This window comes from Ictidomys tridecemlineatus, chromosome 4 (genome assembly GCF_052094955.1).
Source record: "Ictidomys tridecemlineatus isolate mIctTri1 chromosome 4, mIctTri1.hap1, whole genome shotgun sequence".
Taxonomy (NCBI): Eukaryota; Metazoa; Chordata; class Mammalia; order Rodentia; family Sciuridae; genus Ictidomys; species Ictidomys tridecemlineatus.
In genome coordinates, this window is record NC_135480.1 from 3845927 (window position 1) to 3865972 (window position 20046).

Here is a 20046-nt window from a genome sequence, read left to right on the forward strand (position 1 = left end):
CACAGTGACCACGCCTCCCACAGTGACCACGCCTCCCACAGTGACCATGCCTCCCACGGTGACCATACTTCACAGTGACCACACCTCCCACAGTGACCATTCCTCCCACAGTGACCACACCTCCCACAGTGACCATGCCTCCCGCAGTGACCATTCCTCCCACAGTGACCACACCTCCCACAGTGACCACACCTCCCACAGTGACCACGCCTCCCATGGTGGCCACGCCTCCCACGGTGACCACGCCTCCCGCAGTGACCACGCCTCCCACAGTGCAAACGCTCTGTACCTAGCTCTGCTGCTCTGCCAGCGGGCGGTGACGAGCTCAGGGCAGAGGCCATCACTTCCTGGACATCTTCAGTCTGCATTTGGCTGGGTCCATGGACGTGGACCTGAGGAAACCCAGGGCCAGCTGTACTCACTTCCATTTTCAGTTCTCTGGTGTCCAGGGCCATGCGTTCACACTGACACCATTTGGAGCCAACACCATGGCACCATATTTGTTCCCCGTCTTTGACGGAGAGAAACCCGCCCCACTGCCTGCCTCTCTCTCTTGTGGCTCAGCCCTGGGCCCTCGCTTGCCTGGCTCCCGGCTTGCGCACCCTGGCCAGTGGCCTCTCCCTCAGCCACTGGGGTTGGAGAGGGAAGGGAGCGGCTGGCAGAAGTGGCCCTTTGGCAGAGTCACGGGTGGAAAGTCCGCGGGCTGGAGGTGACCCTTGCACTGTCCTGTGCTTTCTGGTTTTGTTGGTTGCAAAAACATGAGCATGGAATAAGGCGAAGCCAGGGACAGGTCCCGGGATGCTGGCCCCAGGGCTCAGCCTGTCATCTCCCAGCGTGGCCACGTCTTGGCCCTTGTTGAGAAGAGGTGACAGGCTCCCACAGAGGTAGCTTCAGACCTCATAGAAATAGGTTAACCAGGGACAGGAGTCGCGAGCCCGGAGTGGCCGTTGGCGAGCTGTCAGTGTGGTTCCCATCCCCTCGGCTGCAGGGCGATCCCAATATGCCAGGGGCGCGGCTCCCCGTCCTCTGGGGGAGCTGATTCGTCAGAGGTTCCCCCATGTGCAGAGCAGACTTCCCAGCTCAGTGGCTCAAGGAGAAGACGAGGTCTGGTGGTGTCCTGGGCCCTGCGGGGTCAGTGTGGCTCCGAGGGGCCGCGGCAGCCACTGTGGGCTTCCTGACTCTCCCTCTGGTCTCCGCCCCCCACCTCCGCACTTCCCAGGGGTGTTGCTGGGCTGTTCTGAATAAAGGAACGAACTTCTGTCCTGCAGATGCCCCCATCTGGGGATGTCACGGGTCCTCAGGTTTCCGGGCCCCTGAGCCATGATTGGACCTGGAGATGGCCTCATGCCTGGCCCTCCACCGGAACAGTGGGGACTGGGTCCTCCTGGACTGTGTGTCGGGGGACTGCAGGAGGACTCAGGCACTGTTAGGGGCTGGGGCCGGTGCTGCCTGCTGCAGGGTCTGCGAGGCAGGTTGGGGACAGCAGCCGTGGGAGGCGCAGTGTTCGAGGTGGGTGTCTCCAGGGTTTTACCTGGAAGCTCTCCCAGTGAATAGTCCAGTGTCTTCCCTATCACCGTCCTCCACCACGATCTGTCCACTGGGGCTCTTTCTTGTAGACTCCGCAGAGGTGACGTTCACTCCCTCTGTCTCAGTGACCGTCACTTACAGCTGGGGAGAGCTCAGTCTGTGCTCTTGGGAGCTTGAGGCTGTCACCATGGGGGGCCACCTGCCCTCTTCACGGCTGCCCACTTCCCGCTGATCAGGAAGCACTGGCTCAGAACCTAGGCTGGAAGGGAGGGACCCAGCCTGATGGGGTGCCCAGCTTCCTGTGACCCAAGGGATTCCCTGCAGGGAATGTTGTTCCCCTTCCACAGACGAACACATTTGTAGACTCCAGAGAAAAAGCCCTGATTAGTGCAAGGTTTGTGGCTGGGGTCCACATCTGCCGGTCCCAGAGCCCTGGCGGTTCATAAATCACACTGGCTGGCCCGGGAGGGCTTGGGGACGGGCAGATCATGCCAAGGGACAGCCGGCCCTGGCTCCTGCTGCCTGCCTCGGGCCTGGGCTATCTGTAAAGCAACAGGAGGGGCAGGTGCTGCCCCCACCTGGACACAGCATGGGGAGGGGGGAGGGGGTCACCAGGGGGCTGAGCACCCAAGGTGCAGTTCACAGAGCTGCCCACCAGGATCCCCTGATCTGCAGGGAAGGGAGGCCCTCTTCTGGGGCCCTCTGTGCAACAGCAGAGCATGCGTCCCCAACCAGTCACACCCTCCTCCTCCTGTCAGCAGTCAGAGGCTGGAGCCACCACGAGCCTCACTCTGTGCCCCGTGGGCTCACCACCACACGTGGGGTCCCACAGACTCGGGCGAGCGGCAGGGTCGGGTGTGGGCACGGGGCCAGGCTGGAGGGGACTTCGCGGTGCGGGCGTGTGGCCGGGCTGGGGACACAGGGCGGGCGTGGCCCTGGTCTCAGCGCGGCCCCTGTCGCAGGCCTGCAGGTACGGACACGTGCAGCAGCTGGAGCACCTGCTTTTCTACGGCGCGGACATGGGTGCCCAGAACGCCTCGGGGAACACAGCCCTGCACATCTGCGCCCTCTACAACCAGGTCAGTGGACGCTCGGCCCTCCTCCCAGACGGGGCGAGGGGTGGGGCCAGGCCTGGGGGAGCACTCGGGCGACCCCGCCCCCGCTTCAGTGGCCACCACGTCCTGCCCCTGAAAAGAGGAAACAGAGCCCGGCAAGTGGGTCCAGAGGCCCAGGTCACATCGGGGTCCCAGGCCGAGGACTCAGCCTGTCCACTGCAGTGACACACCCATGCTGCTCTGGTCCCCAAGGTGTGCAGAACCCCAGGTTCTCTTGTCCCACACACCCAGGGTGCGAGCTGCTCAGTCCCAGACTCTGTGACCTTGACTTTCTTCCTACTGTTGTGAAGCCCTTTACATCCCCATCCTGACCACGTCCAGTGCCCAGTCCAGGAACGCTGGACACACTCACCCTGCTAGGTGGCCGGCAGCACCTCCACCTCCAGGGCTGCTGGCCTCCCCAGCCTGACGCTCCACCCATCCAGCACTGACTCCGCCCCCAGCCCCACCCTCCTCCGGTCTCTGTGGGTCTGCCGGCTCCAGGGGCCTCACAGCCTGGAGTCCTGCAGCAGCCGTCCCCCTGTGAGGGTTCCGTGCCCTCATCATCATGTCCCCTAGCTCTGTCCCTGGTGCAGCAGGCGTCAGTGACGTGTCTGGAGGCTGCGTGGCTTGCTCCATGGAGGGAGGGCAGGTCTGTGTGTCTGTTCTTCAGCTGATGGACTCGGGCTGCTTGCACCTCTTCTGTGGTGCATGGTGCTGCAGGGGACATGAGCGTGCAGCCATGGAGGACTCTGCCCTCTGTCCTGGTGTGACCCGGTGGCCACACACAGCTCCCACGTCACAGCCACTGAGCGCTCCAGGGCAGCACAGGTCGGCAGAGTCGGGGCGATGGCCCTGCCCTGGGGAGAGCAGCTCCTCCTGGGCCCCCCTGAGGGCACCCTGGCTGGGGGGCAGCTGAGGGGGCTCAGGAGGGCTGCTGCCCCGTGTGCAGTCAGTAGTGAGGAGGACCAGGGTGGACACCTATGGGCTGCAGTGCCCTTGTGCCCACGGTGGGGTCCACCTGCGCCGTCCCTACCGAGGCTTTCTCTTCCTTTTCCTTCCCTGGTTTCAAGGAGCATGAGGTCCCAGGTCCCAGGGTGGTGAGAGTGGACCCCACGCCATGCAGCCCAGCAGTGGAGGTGGGTGGGTCTTCCTGGAGGAGCAGGAGTCCCAGTGCAGGGGCTGTGCTGGAGGCCTGGGCACCCTGTCAGTCCTCAGCATCCTCTTCCCAGTCTGCAGCTGTGATCCCAGGCTCACGGTGACTTCAGGTGACATCTCAACCTTTAGCCACTCCCACGTCCATCCCCAGCCCCTTCGTGGCTGCTCCTCAACCCAGGCACCTCTAGCCACCTCGAAGTCCCATTTGCTTCCCGCTCTTAAACCTTCCTGGATTCTTTGCTGGGAAACTCCCATGCATCCTGCGATACCCAGTTGGGATATCCCCACCCAGCCACGTCTTCCCTTGAGAGCCCTGGTGGGACACAGCAGAGTGACGTGTGCAGCGTGGGACGAGCAGCCCCCCCCCCCCCCCCCCCCGTTCCCTCTCCACCTTGAGCCCCGCCTCAGGGGCATGGGCTGCCTCATTCTCCTCTGGGCTTAGCACGGGAGAGGAGCGACTGGGCAGCAGGGCAGCTGGGTGGGAGGAGCGTCCTGCAGAGCTGCGGGCTCGCACAGGAGGCTGCCTGTGGGATTTGTATGCAGCGCGGCTGGTCCGCGTGGCGCTTGGGAGGCTGTGTGAGCCTGGGTGCTTGCCTGGCTGTAGCTGCTAGCACATCTGCACAGCATCTGCTTAGTAATTACTGCCTGAGACGGAAAACATCCCTTAATTTCCTCCCGTGTATTTCAAGCATATTTTGCCATTGGAAAAAAAAAAGGAAATCATTTTTTCTGTCACTTGAAATAATTGCACACAAGTTGGTCTTTGAAAATGACGATGGGAGTTTTTATTGGAAAAGGTCAAAACATTCAGAGGGGAAGGTTCTTAGCTCTCCACATGCCCCGAGCTCGTCCCCACCACTCAGGAGGGGCCGCGGCTGTCCCAAGCAGTGCCCCCTGCCTTCCGTCGGGGTGGGTCAGTGGACTCTGCCGGCCAGTGAGTGGGCACTTGGGCTTTGAGCCGCGTGAAGCCTGCTGCAGGCGGCGGCTCTGGGGCTGCTGCAGCGTGTTCTCGGAAAGGTGGCTGCACCCCAGGGCAGAGGGCGCTCGGCCTGTGGTTTGCAGAGCCTTAAAGTGGAAGGCCCCACCTGCCCTCCGCCCACCTGGGTTAGCCACATGCCCGGCAGGGGCTCTCTGGCCTCTGCCCAGCAGGCCTGGGGCCTCTGCCCAGCAGGCCTGGGGCCTCTGCCCTGGTAGGGAGAGCTGTCTTCTCCCTGGGCCTGGGATCACCAGGGCAGCCGGCCGCTGCCAAGCTCCAGCTTCCGGGGAGTGCCGAAGGTGGCAGGCTGAGCTCTGACCGCTGCCCTGCGCCTGCTCCAGGGGAGCCTGAGTCCACTCACAGGCACTGGGCCTGTTGGCCCCACAGCCTGGACGCTGCCAGTTGGAATGTCAGGAGGGTCCTGGGGTCGTAGTCCCACACCCTCCCTGGGGCAGCAGGGTGCTCTGCAGCCCCCCGGGGGCTCCCCCAGCTCCCTGGTGGGTCTTGGTGACAGGAAAGGAGCTCCTCCAGCCACTTCTCAGTGGGCTCCGAGAGGGGCCGCGCACCCCCAGGCTCTCACGGAGGGCTCTGGGATTGCAGCCCGGCCTCTGTCTGGTGGGCAGGCCTCTGGCGGGCACGGCCTGGTTCTGACCTGGCACTCTGTCCCCCACGGCACCACCTTGCCAAGCACCTCCTCTCTTTGGTGCACATGTCACCTGTGTGTATGCCGAGCTCAGGGGCAGACAGTGACGTTAACTAGAAAGGGGGCCATCAGGACACATTGACTGTCCCTTGGAGGGCCGACCTGCTGTGGTCAAGACGAGGACACAGGGCAAGGACTTCAGAAGGGGCCTTGGTGAAGGGGAGCCACAACCCACCAGGCCTGGTAGTCAGGGTCCCCAGGTCTGAACCATGACCTGGCTGTCTGCTGCCAGCAACCCACTGTCTCTCTTGGGTTCTGCGTTTCCTCATCTGTGATGTGGGGGCGACCATCTAACTCACAGGGATGCTGGGAAGACACAGTGGAAGCAAATATGCTGTACCTGGCATGTAGCACATGCTCCGTAAATTGCAGCTGTCATAGTGGTGTTGGACGACCTGGCAATGGTGACAGTGAGGGTGATGGTGGTGGTGAAAGTGCTGGAAATGAGGGTGGTAGTGGTGGGGAGAGTGAGGAATGGAGATGGTGAGGATGGTGATGGTGGTGGTGGTGATGGTGGTGGTGGTGGTGGTGGTGGTGATGGTGGTGATGGTGATGGTGATGGTGATGATGCTGATGGTGATGGTGATGGTGGTGATGGTGATGGTGATGGTGGTGGTGATGGTGGTAGTGATGGTGATGGTGGTGTTTTTGATGGTGGTGGTGATGATGGTGGTGGTGATGGTGGTGATGGTGGTGATAGTGATGATGGTGATGATGATGGTGGTAGTGATGGTGATGGTAGTGATGGTGATGTTGTTGATGGTGGTGATAGTGATGATGGTGATGATGATGGTGGTAGTGATGGTGATGGTGGTGGTTGTGATGATGGTGGTGATGATGGTAGTGGTGATGGTGGTGATAGTGATGATGGTGGTAGTGATGGTGATGGTGGTGGTGATGATGGTGGTGGTGATGGTGCTCCTGCTCTTGGCCTCAACAAGCCTCTCCTCCTGAAGTCTAACAGCACTCAGGTGTGTGGGACGATATGTGTACTTTATCAATTTTACGCGGGCCTCAGCTCCACACGTCTAATAAAACACGCTGTGATCAGAATATTCTCTCTTCTCTTATGCAATCAACTAATTAGGGCTTTGATTGTAAGCAGCAAATTGTTTCTAATGTGTGGACTCCCTCAGCCTCACGCCGGCTTTCTAAGGGCTCAGGGGGAGGCAAGAGCTGGCGTTTGCTTTCCTGGGCTGGATAACGAAGGGCCAGAGGGAGGGCCAGACATCAGAGGTCACCAGGCCAGGCCAGTTTGTGTAGAAGACATGTGCGTGCACACACATACATACATGCATACATGCACACACACATGCACACACGCACATATGCGCACATGTATGCACATATACATACGTGCACACATGTGCACACACATGCACATGCATGCACACACACATATGTGCACACATGCACACCCGTGCCTCTCCAGAGCAGGTGTCTTGAGCTTAGTGAGGGCCACGGTGGGAGCAGTGGGGTGTTTCCTGTTTGGATCTCCATGCCCTTGCTGATGGCCCCTAGGCCCTGGCCAGCTCTGCCTCTGCATCCAGGGACAAGCACTCTGGGTCCTGTGGAGTGGAAGGTGTGCCCAAGCCTCCCGAGGCCCCCGAGCTCTGGGACCCCTCAGCTGCCCGTTCCTTTGTACAGGTGGGAGACCCCGGCTTGTTCCAAAGGCTGCTGGGTTAGGATGTGGTGAAGTGCCCAGCCCGCGGCCTCCCCGGGAGGTCCTTCCCCACACCCACTGACTGGGCCAAGTAGGGCCCCCAGGGAGGCCCACAGGCGTGCTGGTGCCCCAGGGCCTGGAGGGGTGCTGCCCCAGCTACCCTGTCCCTTGCTCTGGGGTGGTCTTCAGAGGCAGGCTGGACTAGGGACCGGTCCAGCCCGACGCTGGTGACATCAGCGTCCTGTTTACACGCTGCCCCTCTCCAGTGCCCTGGTGTGTGTGCCTGGTGTCCTGCAGGCCCGCCCTCAGGGATTGCCTACCCGAACAGCTGCTCAGCCGGCAGCAAGTTGTCCTGTGTGGATGCTCGGCTGAAGACGTCCAGGGCGGAGACAGGAGCCCCCGACGGGCCTGGAGGTGCTGTCAGCCCTGTCCTCGGTGGTGCCATTCTGTGTCCCTCTCCTCCAGACTTTCGCTGATGGAAACGCCCCTCCTCCCGGCCCCGCGGGGCACACTCACTGTGCCCAGCCCGTCCCCACACCCCTGGCTGCAGGTTCCCACTCCTGTCTCCCCAGGTGGTCCGTCAGACTCCCCTCTCTTGATGGGGGCAGGGTGCCACCCACACACCTTGCCACACCTGTCCCCACCCAGCTCGGCTTCCTGGTGACAGCTCTTGGCGTCCATGCCGCACCCTCCCGTTAGGCGGATCCTCCCTGGGGTGACCGTGGGCAGCCCATCTGTGCCCTTTGCACCTTCTGGAATAGGTGGCCCTCCAAGATCTCCACCAGCCCAGCCCTAGCAGTGAAGACCCCACCTGCCACATCCCCCACGAGGACCTGCTTGGTCCAGGGCTGGGTAGGGAGGGGACACACGCACATGTGGGGGACCCCCTGCCCGCCTTGGTGAGCCATCCACTGAGCACCACCTCCGTCCTCCCGTCCCTACGCCCATCCCAAAGAGCACGGGGTGCCTCCACAGACCTCGCTAGGTGGTCCCAGAGTCCCAGGTGTGTTCAGGAAGAGACTGGCCCAGCCTGGACCCGTGGCCCTCATGGGTCCTGACCCGCTGTGGCCTGAGGCTTGTTTTGGGGGTATCCTTCCCAGGCCCTGGAGACAGTGGTGCCCATGAGCAAGACCCCCGAGTAGCCGTGGAGCCATCTCGGCAGGTCTGTGCCCCTCCGGGTGGCCTCTGGGGCTGACCTAGGGATCACAGGGCCTCCCAGCCTCCTTGGCCTCAGCCTGCTTAGCACACGAGCACCCCGGGGCAGTGAGATGTCTCTGGACATGGCCAGATGTTTCCCACTGAGAGCCACCGCCCCAGGGACAGGGCCCCCTCTGTGGCCTTTCTTCTCAGTAGAGCTGGGCTGCAGAGGTGCCTTGGGGACAGCGTGTGGTGGGTTCCATCTGTCCCCCACCCCCCGTCCTTCCCACAGCTGGGGCAGTCTGCTCCCCAGTCCAGGCTCCCTTCCTCCTGCCCAGCAAGGTGCTTCCCTGGACGGAGCCCCTCTGCCCAGCGTGGCCTCAGCGGGACTTGATGCAGCGTGTGACCTTTCACCCGGGGCAGCCTGGGTGCAGCTGGGTGCACAGGACACTGGCCCCGAAGCACAGCCAGTTCTCTGCGTGATGGTGGCCGGCCCTTCTGCCTCAGGCTCCACGGCTCCATTCCCATTTCCTCCTCACAGTCAGACCATGGGGTCCTGGGTGGCAGCCCCTCCTGGCTCCAGGAACCTTGTCCTCCTGCCCTTGGCCTGCCTGGCCTCAGAGGGCAGAGGGCAGGCTGCGGCCCGGGCTCACCCCGCTCTATCTCCTTCTCCTAAGTGTGTAATTGAGATGTGAGTCACAAGCTGCTCAGTCCCCAGGTAAGGCGCCCAGTGCAGTGAGCTCCGCCCTTCTCCGCCCATCGCCACAGTCACCTCAGGACACTGCCCCCAGCAGGAGCCCTGTGCAGTGAGCTGTGCTCTGACGCTCTGGCCCTCGGGGCCTGGGCAGTCATGTGCCTGCTGTCTGCTCTGGATTTGGGGCTCTGTCAGAGCTGCTGTCCTGCAGGTCCTAGGGCCTGTGTACTGTCCCACCCTGGCCCCTGCAGGTCCCCACTGCAGCCTCCCCTCCTGGTCTGGGGCCAGGGTCCTGCGTGTGACCCGCCGTGTCCTGTAGCTCCCTGGGTGGTGGCCTGGCTGGCTTTTCCAGCATCCCTTCATGGAGAGAGCATGTGGAGTGTCAGGTCCAGGTGATCCTTCCCGTCCCCGTCCCTGAGCGCAGGTGAAGGGGGGGTCCCTGACATTCCCAGTGCAGCTCGGCTGTGCTGGGCACGGGCCCCGGCTCGGGGAAAGTGCCCAGCTCTGCAGTGGGCTGCCTGCCCTGGTGTGTGCTGCCCACTGTCCACCTACGTCCGTCATTTCCATGCTCGTCCAGAGCCAAACTTACTCTAAATAGCCAATGGCATTTGCTAGGCAGAGTATTCTGTCATGTAGGCACAGTGGCCTTCCGGTCAGTGATGGCCACATGCAGTGGGGATTCCGTAAGATCACGTGGCCTGGGGCCGCGTGAGGCCTCTTCGCTTGTGTAAGTGGATTCTGTCACGTTTGGACAGTGGCAAAATCACGGGAGAGCGTGACCCTGTCCATAGCCAGTGCCTGTTCTTTGATTCTCTGCCATCGGCCTTTTTATTCGTAGTGTTTGTCCCCATTGTCCTCACTGGGAACTTCCAAAGAAACTTCTGGAGAGACGGCAGGAAGTTCTCATCTCATCAGCCCCAGGCCCAAGTAAATAGGGTGGATTCCTTCTCACTGTGAAAACTCACACCAAGTGGCTTGGCGGCTCTGCCAACGTGAAAACACGTGAATGTCCCTGGAGGACGTCCTGCGGAGGAGGTCCTGTGGCTCTCGCCCTGACCCTCCCTCCCGGGCAGTCGGTGCTGCTGCACGTGCCCCACACACGGCCTCTGCGTCCCTACTGGACTCTCAGCTTCTAAGGTGCCAGTGAAGCTGGGGCGCAGCAGACAGTGCCGTGATCCCAGAGGCCAGGAGGCTGAGGCAGGAGGATCACGAGTTCCAGGCCACCCCGGGCAGCTTTCGAGACCCTCAGAAACGTAGCAAGGCCCTGTCTCAAAATCAAGAGGACTGGGGACGCAGCTTGGCGGCAGTGCTCCCGACTTCAGTCCCCAGCACCAACACAGACAGAAAACACACACTATGGGCGTCAGCTGCCCTTTGGCGGGAGGCTGCCCTCCCTGCTGGGAGCCCCCAGCCCTTGGCCTTGGCCCTGCGGTGGCCTGGGTGAGGGTGTCCTGGCCCCCCCTTTACGCCCCTGCGGGTTCCCCTGCCTGTCACTCTCTCAGGAGAGTGGGCGTTTCCTCTGTTAGGTTGACAAGACGTTCTGTAAGTGCCACCTCCCAGAGGAGTGGCTTGGTCGCGGTGAGCCCTGAAGGCAGCCAGGCCTCGCCCTGTGTGGGGAGCACTGGTGTCACCTGCGCCCCAGCAGTGGGAGCCTGGACCCCGCTGTGTGAGCGGGGCTGGGGGACACGGTCCCTGCCACGGTGTCACAGCAGCTTCTTCTCTTGGATTTCAGGACAGCTGTGCGCGCGTGCTCCTGTTTCGGGGTGGAAACAAGGAACTGAAGAACTACAACAGCCAGACGCCGTTCCAGGTAAAGAGGGCTCCTGGTGGCAGGGGGCCTCGCGTGGCCTTGAGGTGGCGGTTTAGGGTCCCCGTGCAGGGCGTCGAGCGTGGGGCACGGGTTGCATTCCGCGTGTGAAGGCTGCTCCGGGGCCTCCTCGCTGTTAGGTTGAGCAGGTGGGTGACGCGCACAGGTCCCCAGGAGAGTCCTGGAAAAGCAACCGAGACTTGGCTGCTCTCTGATGCTCTTTAGAAAGATGGGCTCTGCTGCCCGTCACGGGGAGGGGCTTGCTGTCCAGTGGCACCGCACCATGCACCACCCCAGGGTGGAGGGAGAGTGACCCCCTGGGGTTCCAGGGTGCGGCACACAACCCCGGGCCTAAGTGAAGAAAATCAGACAGAATACGCGAAACACAAAGTTGGCATCGTAACCATCTAGGATCACGATCCCTGGCACCCACACCTCCGCGGTGTGCTCAGGTGCCAGGAGACGCTCTGTCGCCCACCACTCACCTGCCCTGTTCTCGGGAGGCCGTGGCTCCCCTCCGTCTCTGCGGATCCGTCTGCTCCGCACATTCCACACGGGACTCACCACACTGGCTTCCCGCCTTTGGCCTCTCTGTGACGTCTTCGGGTCTGCCCTGCCCTGGGCATCGGGCTGCCTTCTTTTCAGGGAAGATGGGGCCTGGTTCTGCGGGCCGGGCCTGGTTCTGTGGGCCAGACCCGTATGAGCGTGGAAGTTTTGGTCAGATGGCGGCTAGTTCAGAGTGAAGAGATACCGGGGTGTGTGCGTGTGACGGCCATGCTCCTTAAGGAAGTGATTACGTCTCCTGGGCTGGGAGGAGTCGGACTTGGGACTGGTCTCCCCGTGAGCTTCCTGGTATCTTCTGGGATGTCACTAACGACACAGACTTGATGTCTTGAAAGTGTGATGGCGCCGTCCCTGGAGTCCTCGGGTCCCCACCTGGACTCAGCGTTGACGCTGGGTTGCACGGGTGTGGCAGGAGTGGCTTGCACAGCGATGGCTGGTCTGCACTGGGCCTGGGAAGGTGACTTTACTCCGCAAGGAGAGTCCCTTCTTCCTGTGGGGACGTACGCCTGCCTTGTCCTTCGGGGTCAGCTGTGGGGGGATGGGTGGGAGGGCTTGGTTTCAGGAATTCACTTTTGCCATTAAATATGTATTTCTTTGATCCTTAAAAAAAAGACACGAAGTTGCATCAATTGCTTAGACACAGCAGCCGTGGCCCCCGAGTCCCCGTGAGCACGGATGGCACAGGGGACCTTCCTGGCCCCACACTCGTGCTGCAACCGACTCGCGATGCCTCAGGGAGGCAGGTCGTCCAGGGCCTAGAGGCCCTCCTGTCCCTGAGCGTGGGACGGGGACGCCCTGCCTGCGAGTGTCTCTGGGGTGTGCACACACCCTCAGCGCCCAGCAGCACCCGAGCAAGGCTACTCGGTCCCTTTCTGTTGCTAACAGCAACCCGTCAGATGCACGAAGGGTTCCCAGTGACACTGATGCAGAAACCTGATGAACTGGCCGGACTGTGCCCTCCAGACGTGGCTCATGGAACCAGTGGGGCTGGAGCCTGCCGCTGGCCCCGTCCCGCTGGCCCCATCCCGCTGGACTCCTGCGGTGACTCGGGAGCCGGGTTCCTCCTCCTCGGGAGGCACAGTGGCTGGTTCACTCTGCAGGTCCTCGCCTGGACAATGGCCTCGCTTCATCTTTCACTCACAGTCCTCCCCTCGCGGTTAGGAAAGTGCGTCGTTTAGCGTCGGTCCCCCAGGGACACGATGGGTCGCTGCATCATTTAAGAGGGTCAGACGTGCTCGACTGGACAGCCTCGGAGCTGTCGGCCACCGTCACATCCCCAGACTCTGGGGATGTGGTGAGTTCCTCTGGCCGTGCCTTTGACCACTCCTTGACCCAGACGCTGGGCCAGCAGCCTCAGGAGCTTGAGAGAAAATGCCCTTCTCAGGCCACACCCTCGCCTGGGCACCGGAAGCTCTGGGGACAGGCTCTGGGCTCTGTGTCCATGAGCGGGGACTCTTACCCTCACCAGGCAGAAGTGACTCTCCCAGGACAAGAGACCAGAGGAGGAGCAGCATTTAAAACGTGGGCTGGGACCGGAGCTGTGGCTCAGCGGCATAGTGCTCGCCGTGTACGTGTGAGGCGCTGGGTTCCGTCCTCAGCATCACGTTAAAGAAAAGGTAGTGTGTCCATCTACAGCTGGAAAATGTTTTTTAAAAATGTGGATCTATCTTCCCACCAATGAAGGTGCTGCTGATGGTGGCATCAATGACAATGGTGACGGTGATAAAGATGGTGATCATGGTAATGAGAAGGTGACGGTGAAGATGGTGGTGGTGGTGGTGATGACGGTGGTGACGGTGGTGGTGATGATGGTGGTGATGGTGTCAGTGGCCATCATGGTGATGACGATGGTGACGGTGATGGTGGTGATGGTGGTGATGAAGTCACGCGTGGTGGTAGGGTGGTGGGAGTGGCGGATCTCTTCATTTGCACTGAGTTCTGAAGCTCACAAAGACTCTCATCTGCTTTCTCACTTACTGTGGAACAGCCCAGTGGGGTAGGCCTTTTTGTTTCAATTTATGGGAGAAAAGCAGATACGGAGAGACGATTAGCTGGGATTCCAAAACTGGTTCGTGCAGTCCTGGGCTCTGGGGTCGGGAGTGAGGAAGATGGTAGCTCACCTGGCAGGTAGCTCACCTGGCCGCTTGGCGCACAGTGAACACCAGGAACCCTTCTGCTTCAGGTTGTTCAAGACAGCAGACGTCCTGATCCTGAAGTCGGCAAGAATCAGAGAGGGAAGAGGATCAAAAACAGAAAGACCCCGGGCAGGGCAGGGTGCAGGGGAGAGCGGTGGAGGGGCAGGGTGCAGGGGAGAGCGGCGGAGGGGCTGGTGTGCGTGTCAGGGGCAGAGGGAAGGCGGGAAAGAGAGAGAAAAGGAGATGGCCACCGTGGGCATCCAGAATGGCCCCACGTCTGGTGGTAACCAGTAGAAGCACGAGGCTCCACTGGAGGGCAAGACCCACCGGTCACGAGCCAGGCTCTCTGTGGGCAGCACTGTGAAGAGCTGGGCCCCAGGCACACTTGCCCCCCAGCAGAGCCCAGAGGCACCGTGAGGCTGAAGTGGAAGGGAGCTTGTGTTTGGGGTGGCCACACCTGGACGGGGACTGGGGGCCCGGGGTTGGGCGGGGAGGAGCCAACCCCGGGCAGGAGGCGCCCATAGCCAGGGGTCCCTTCAGACCAGCCACGCAGGGCCTCTCCAAGGTGAGGGAGCCATGGTGCCTCAGGGTGCTTTCACCTTGTCACAGGTGCTTGTCCACCGGGCCTCCTGCTCCCAGGGTCCCAGGTGACTGACTCAGGAGAGAACCATCCAGAGAAAGGACCCTCAGAAGGCAAGATGGCACTGGTGCCTGGGCCAGGGCGAGGCTGGAGGGTCTAGGGACTGCCGGGGGCTACGGGCAGGGCACTGTGAAGGCCGAGGATCTATTCAGTTGATGTCCCTGCAAAACTTGAAAATGTCCCTGTGTCCCAGAGCCGGTGACAGTTGCCCTGAAGAGCAGCATTATCACAAGAGCATCATGGGCGAGCATGAGGGCTCAGCAAAATGTCCCAGGGCCACGCTCCCACACAGGAGCCACGGAACACTTGGGCCGTTTCAAAGAGGGTGCCGTTGAGCCCGCTGTCACGTTGTGTGCCTTGCATGCGCTTGGTGGCCGCCATCTTGGGAGCAGCGTTGGGATCCCTGGCTCCTCAGCCCAGTAGAGTTCCTTCACCTTCCCCTGGGGCCACCGCAGTGTCAGGCCTGCAGCAGCCGGGTGTGTGTGTGTGTGTGTGTGTGTGTGTGTGTGTGTGTGTGTGTGTCTGCATGGGAGAGTGTCAGAGTGTGTCCGGGGTCAGTGGGCGAGGCCCAGAGTCAAGCGGAGAACAGGGGCTTGGGGCAGGTCAGAAATGTGCACCTAATGCTTCCAAAGAGAGTGACAGCTGGCAGTGACCTTTCGTAAAGGTCATGTCAATCAGGAGCTCTGGGGGAGGAAAGGGCCCGGGAAGCCAGGCCCGGGAAGGGGGCTGTTATGAAGGTACCAGTGTGGCGGCCGTGGAGGGCCCGGTGGGCACCCTCTGCTGGGCTCCTGCTGTTGCTTTAAGGTACTGACACCCTCAAGCTGGCGGCCAATCACGAGCCTTCTCCTTGGTGTGTTTTAAAACCACGTTGAGCAGAGGCCCAGAGGCCTGGAGTTGAGGGACGGTGTTGGTTCAGCAGAGAGGACCCCAGCAGGCATGACAGTCACCAGGCCAGGCTGAGCTCATCAGTGGGAGGCAGCACCAGGACGGGAGCTTCCTGCCACCCTCCAGCCATTGCTGCTGGGCCAGGGACGGTCCCCTGTGGGCCTGAGTCTCTGCCTGTGACAGACACCTCCACATCCCTGCAGGGTTGGAAGGACTCGCAGGACCAGGAGCAGAGGACCCTGTTCACGTCACAGAGACACTCCTCCAGAGATCCGCCTGCCTTCAGCATGGGCAGGGCTTTAAGAACTCCCCCGCCGCGTGGTCTTGGGAGGCCTCTCAGGTCCCGGAAAGCATCTTTTGGGATGGAGCTTGGGGTTTTCGTTGTTTGTTTGGGGACCAGGGATTGAGCCCAGGGGCGTATAACCACTGAGCCACGTCCTCAGCCCCCCCTTTTTAAAAAAAATTTTTTAATTTAGAGACAGGGTCCTGCAAGTTGCTTGGGGCTTCGCTAAGTTGCTGAGGCTGGCTTTGAACTCAAATCCTCCTGCCTCAGCCTCCTGAGCTTCTGGGATGCACCTGGCAGAGTTTGTGTTTTTATTCATCAACTGATTACGGTCCGCTCCGCAGCCTGGGGCCTGGCGCATACCAGGTGTGTTTGTTGGTTAACTGAAGAAGAGTCGGGGCGTCTCAGGGTCAGAGAGGCCCTGGCTTCCAGGCAGGGGACAGCCAGTTGTCATTTAAGGTTGCAGGATGTTGGAAAGATGGACAGGCCCAGCTAACCACGCGTCCCAGCGAGCCACTGATTAGGACTCAGAGCTCCTGTGCAGGGAGGTGACCCAAACACAAGCCAGCGACAGTGGGGGCCCGAGGCCAGGCCAGCTCTGACCCTCCTCCACGTGACAGAGCCCTGCCTGGCCTCGCCTGGGTCCCTGGCAGGACCAGGCCGTCCAGGAGGGGCCCCGTCTCGGAGCCAAGCCCGGGCATCGGGACGGTGGACGGGCTGCACTGGACCTGCGGTCTCCTTGGCAACGTCCCTCGGAGCCTCAGGTCCTCTGTCTCTTACACGGTGACAGCTCTGCCCTTCTTGGGAGCATGGTGGCATTTCAGATCATTCATCCATCATCGTCAGGGTGAGTCACTGTGGTCACTTCTGGCCCACAGCGCTGTCCAGCGGCCCTGCAGGTGTGCTGCGCCCCCTCAGTGAGGCCAGACTGGACCAGGGTGTTCCTGAGGGACGCGCCCCTCTGAGGACAGCCACGGACCTCGAGGTCTCCACCCAGCGGTCCCCCCACTACCAGGACAGGACGCTTCACGGTGGAGAGGCCCCTGCTCTCACGGCCTCCACAGGAAGCCCCCCGGGTGAGTGTGGGTGCAGGCTGGCCGGGGCGCTCCGAGAAGTCGTCACGATGTCTCATCACTGTCCCTCCTGTCCCCCACCTGAGGTCACCAGCACGCGTGACTGGTGGTGGCCTGGAGTAATGACGCCTGGTCCTTACTGCTGCAGTGCGTGCTAGGGACGATCTTTGAGGGTGGCCCTGGGGACCAGCCAGGCTCTCCTCTGCCTTCGGAGCCTGGGCGGGCTGGAGAAGGTGCCTCTGTGTTCCAAGGTCCCCAGGCCACGGGCCGCTTGGGCGTCTGGCCGGGTGGGGGCTGGCAGATGCGGGCCCCGTCACTGGGAGCCGTGGGCACCTGGTCCTCCCGTGCTGTGCGAGTCGTGCCGTGGACATCACTGCTGCTTTTTAAAAATTGCAATAAGGATACAGCTCGTGGCCAGACCTCCTGCTTTTCAAATAACCAGAAAACCCAGGTCATTTTCAACTGTGTAAATTATCTACAACGTAGAATGAGCCATGTCGCTGTTTCATGTGCGCGGTTCAGGGACACTGGGTGTGTTCACACGGCCATGCTGCCGTCACCGCCGTCCGTCTCTGGATCATTGCCCTCTTCCCGGGCTGAAACTGTCCCGTTAAACCTGCCCACCCCCTGCAGCCCGGCTCCCCGTCCTGCGTCTGCCTCTGTGGTTTTGGTCCTGTTGAGAGTGGCTTGTCGGATTTAGCATGGTGTCCCCGTTGTCCTTCCGTGCCGCGGCCTGGGCCAGAGTTCCTTCCTTTTCAAGGCTGAAGAACGGCCCCTTCGCAGCTGGTCGGCAGTTTGCTTCCCCAAGTGGCTGCTGATGGACGCCCTTCTGACCCAGGCTGCCGTCCACCTAGCCGCACAGCCATCTTGCTCCAGGAGGTGGACCTCACATGGGGTCTGCAGGTCCCGTGCCGCTCCGCCTGTGCCCCTCTGAGCAGCGGCTCTGTTTGGCGGTCCTGCCGCGGGCGCCCCAGGGCTCCGGGGCGCCAGGTCCTCGCCCACTTGTTATTTTCTGTTGTCTTCGTGGTTGTGAGAGGGTTTGGGAAGTGACCTGGGATGTGTTTCTAGGTGTCTTGGGGTCTGTGACAGGCGGCAGGACTACTGTCAGGAGGGGGGAGCGCAAGGAGGGGGTGGTGAGGAGGCCCTGGGCAGTGGACCTGCAGCTACCTCTGGGCTTCGTTTGCTTCAGGCTTATGTGGTGGAGGCCGGGCTCGAGACAGGGGCTCAGATGTTTGTAAAGAAGGTTCCAGCGTCCTGGAGCTGGCCAGGTTGGGTGACTGTTGTCGGGATGATTTCTGAGCATCTGCTCCCCCGGCTGGGCGGCTGGTGCACTGACCAGCAAAGACCAGGTGCTGGCGGGGCTGAGGTCCCTTGTTCCTCCGGGTCCGGGACGTCTGAGACGAGGTGTGGCTACAGGTCGGAGCAGGGGCATTGGGGGTGGCTACTGCCCGTGGCTCTCGTCGGAGACCAGCCTGTGCGTCCTCGGAGGGACCGTTGGGATTTCAGCTCAGACCTCAAGGTGGATGTCCCTGCCGCAGCCAGCCAGCTGTGTCCAGAGCCAGGTGTCCGCAGAATGTCTTCTTTTCTTCCAAGAATGTCATATTTTCAGTGGGAAAGGCATTTCATGGGAGACAGGGTGTCACAGAGACCATGACAGTTTTGAGAGTGGCTGGTAGAGACAGGAACAGGGATGTCACGAGACTCCATTTCCGGGCACTTTCAGAGTATTTGTCAGGCTGATTTTGAGTCGCCAGATTTCTGCTTGAAAACGGACGACGTTCTTCATTCCTCTCGTAAAATGGCAAGGACGGCCTCGCCAGGCAGCGGCAGGCAGAGCCCCTGTGCCTACGCGGCAGAGAAGTGTTTCTCGGTGTCTTTGTGTCTGTGGCTGCAGCGAGGCTGGCACCTCCCTCTCCCGTGGGCAGCCAGTGCCAGCTGTGTCTTTGATCCGTGGTCACATTGTTGGCACCCAGGTACCTCCTCGTCCTTTAGGAAGGCCGTGAGGTCTTAAAGCTGACCTAGACCACACTGACCGTACCAGGCAGGACCGGGCAGGACCAGGCAGGCACAGCTAGAGGGTTGCCAGGCGCCTTGTCCTGACCCAGTGTGGCCACGTGGGCAGTGCTGACCCTGGTCCAGGGAACCTTGACCCACTGGCCCTGAGGACGGGTGAGGAGGGGGTGTGGGGTGCCTGTCCAGGGTCCTCAGCTCTTGCTCTGCACTTGCTTGATTGACACGGGCTAGCAGAGGGCCGAGGCAGGGTCTGCTGTGTTTGCAGAGCCGGGAGCCAGCATCACAGCCATTCTAGAATGTTTCCATCCCCTCTAAAGGACACTGTTGCTATAAGCCGGCACCGCCCCCAGCCCCCAGCAACCTGGAGCCCACCTCTGTCCCTGTGTGTCCTTGGGGACAGCACATACGGTGGAGCCACCTGACCTGTGGCAGCATCGTGCCCTCCAGGTTCTGTTGTAGCACAGGTCAGTGCTTCACCCCTCTTGAGCCACGTCCAGGGTGGGGGCTGCCTCTGTGCAGCCCCACGTCTATGGCGGCTCCTGTGCTTCCCCCCGTGGGAAATGCCTCTGCCTTTGCAAGATCACCTGGGACGCCGATTGCCTCCCCGGACCTGGCAGTGACTTGGGAATGTCTCAGGCTCGGCCTCCCACAGCGGCCAGAGGGGTAGGGAGGAAAGAGCCGGGGTACGTGGAAACAGCGGGTACAGTAGTACCTGACACTGACGGTGCCGGTCAGCGTAGACAAGGTTCTGCCTGGTAACAAGCATCCCACGCTGCCGGTGGCTTTCGTCCATATGGTGACTACGTCTGGTTGCAGCTGTGGCTTTGGGACAGTTTCATCCTGTCCCAGCAACCAGGTGGAAGGAGATGCTGCCGTTCTCAGGCAGGAAGAGCAGTGCAGACCCGGCCTCAGGGGGAGGGGAGCGCACACTGCTCCCCACAGGGAGACCCCTGCAGAGGGGAGCCCAGGGCTGCCTGGAACCAAGAAAACCTGCGGCTGGGGTGGTAGAGGCTCAGTGGTGAGGCTCGCCCAGCATGCCAAGGCCCTGTGTCCCCCCCAGCACTGTGAGGAGGAAAAAGGACACAGAAAGCACCCTGTCAGGGGCAGGCCGCATCTGTGTCAATAAAGTTTTATTGGAACATGGCCCCACCCAGTCACTAACAGTGCCTGTGGCTGCTTCTGGGCTGCCCCAGCCGCAGTGAGTAGCCGGGACGGAGACCGTGTGTGCTCTGGGCTGAGGCGTCTGCCCGGCCTCTCTGCAGGAGCCTGGTCAGCACTGACCGGCATGGTCATCACAGGGGTTGTCCCGTGCCACCGGTGGCTCCTGTTCTGTGGCCAGTGGGGCCTCCTGTCATAGATGTTGTGGCTGCCAGATTAACGCCTCCCAGGTCTCCACCCTCACCCCCACACTGGGAACGTGGATGGGACCTGACCCCGTCGGGGCCAGCAGGGGAGGCAGGGGAGGGGTCTGAGTCCGAGGAGAAGGGGCTGGAGGAGCCACGCTCTGGCCTTGAAGATGGAGGCTCGGGCCAGGGGACAGCTCAGCCTCAGGAACCTGGAGGGGGAGACCTTCCGCTCTGGAGTCGCTGGGAGGTGCGTGTGACGTGCCCATGTCGAGGACCCCGCCTCCGGGGACTGAGAGCTGACCCTGGCCATCTGTGGCAGCCGACACGGGGCACTCACAGCCCTTCCGA

The 20046-nt window shown here is 61.6% G+C and overlaps 1 protein-coding gene across 1 annotated transcript in view; it reads left to right on the forward strand.

Moving 5' to 3' along the window:
* The window catches only part of Shank2 (SH3 and multiple ankyrin repeat domains 2), a 380130-nt gene that overhangs the window by 84987 nt on the left and 275097 nt on the right, over positions 1 to 20046 (forward strand). The window contains 2 exon segments of the mRNA XM_078045409.1: positions 2490 to 2606; positions 10685 to 10762. Coding sequence (XP_077901535.1) covers positions 2490 to 2606; positions 10685 to 10762 — 195 coding nt within the window.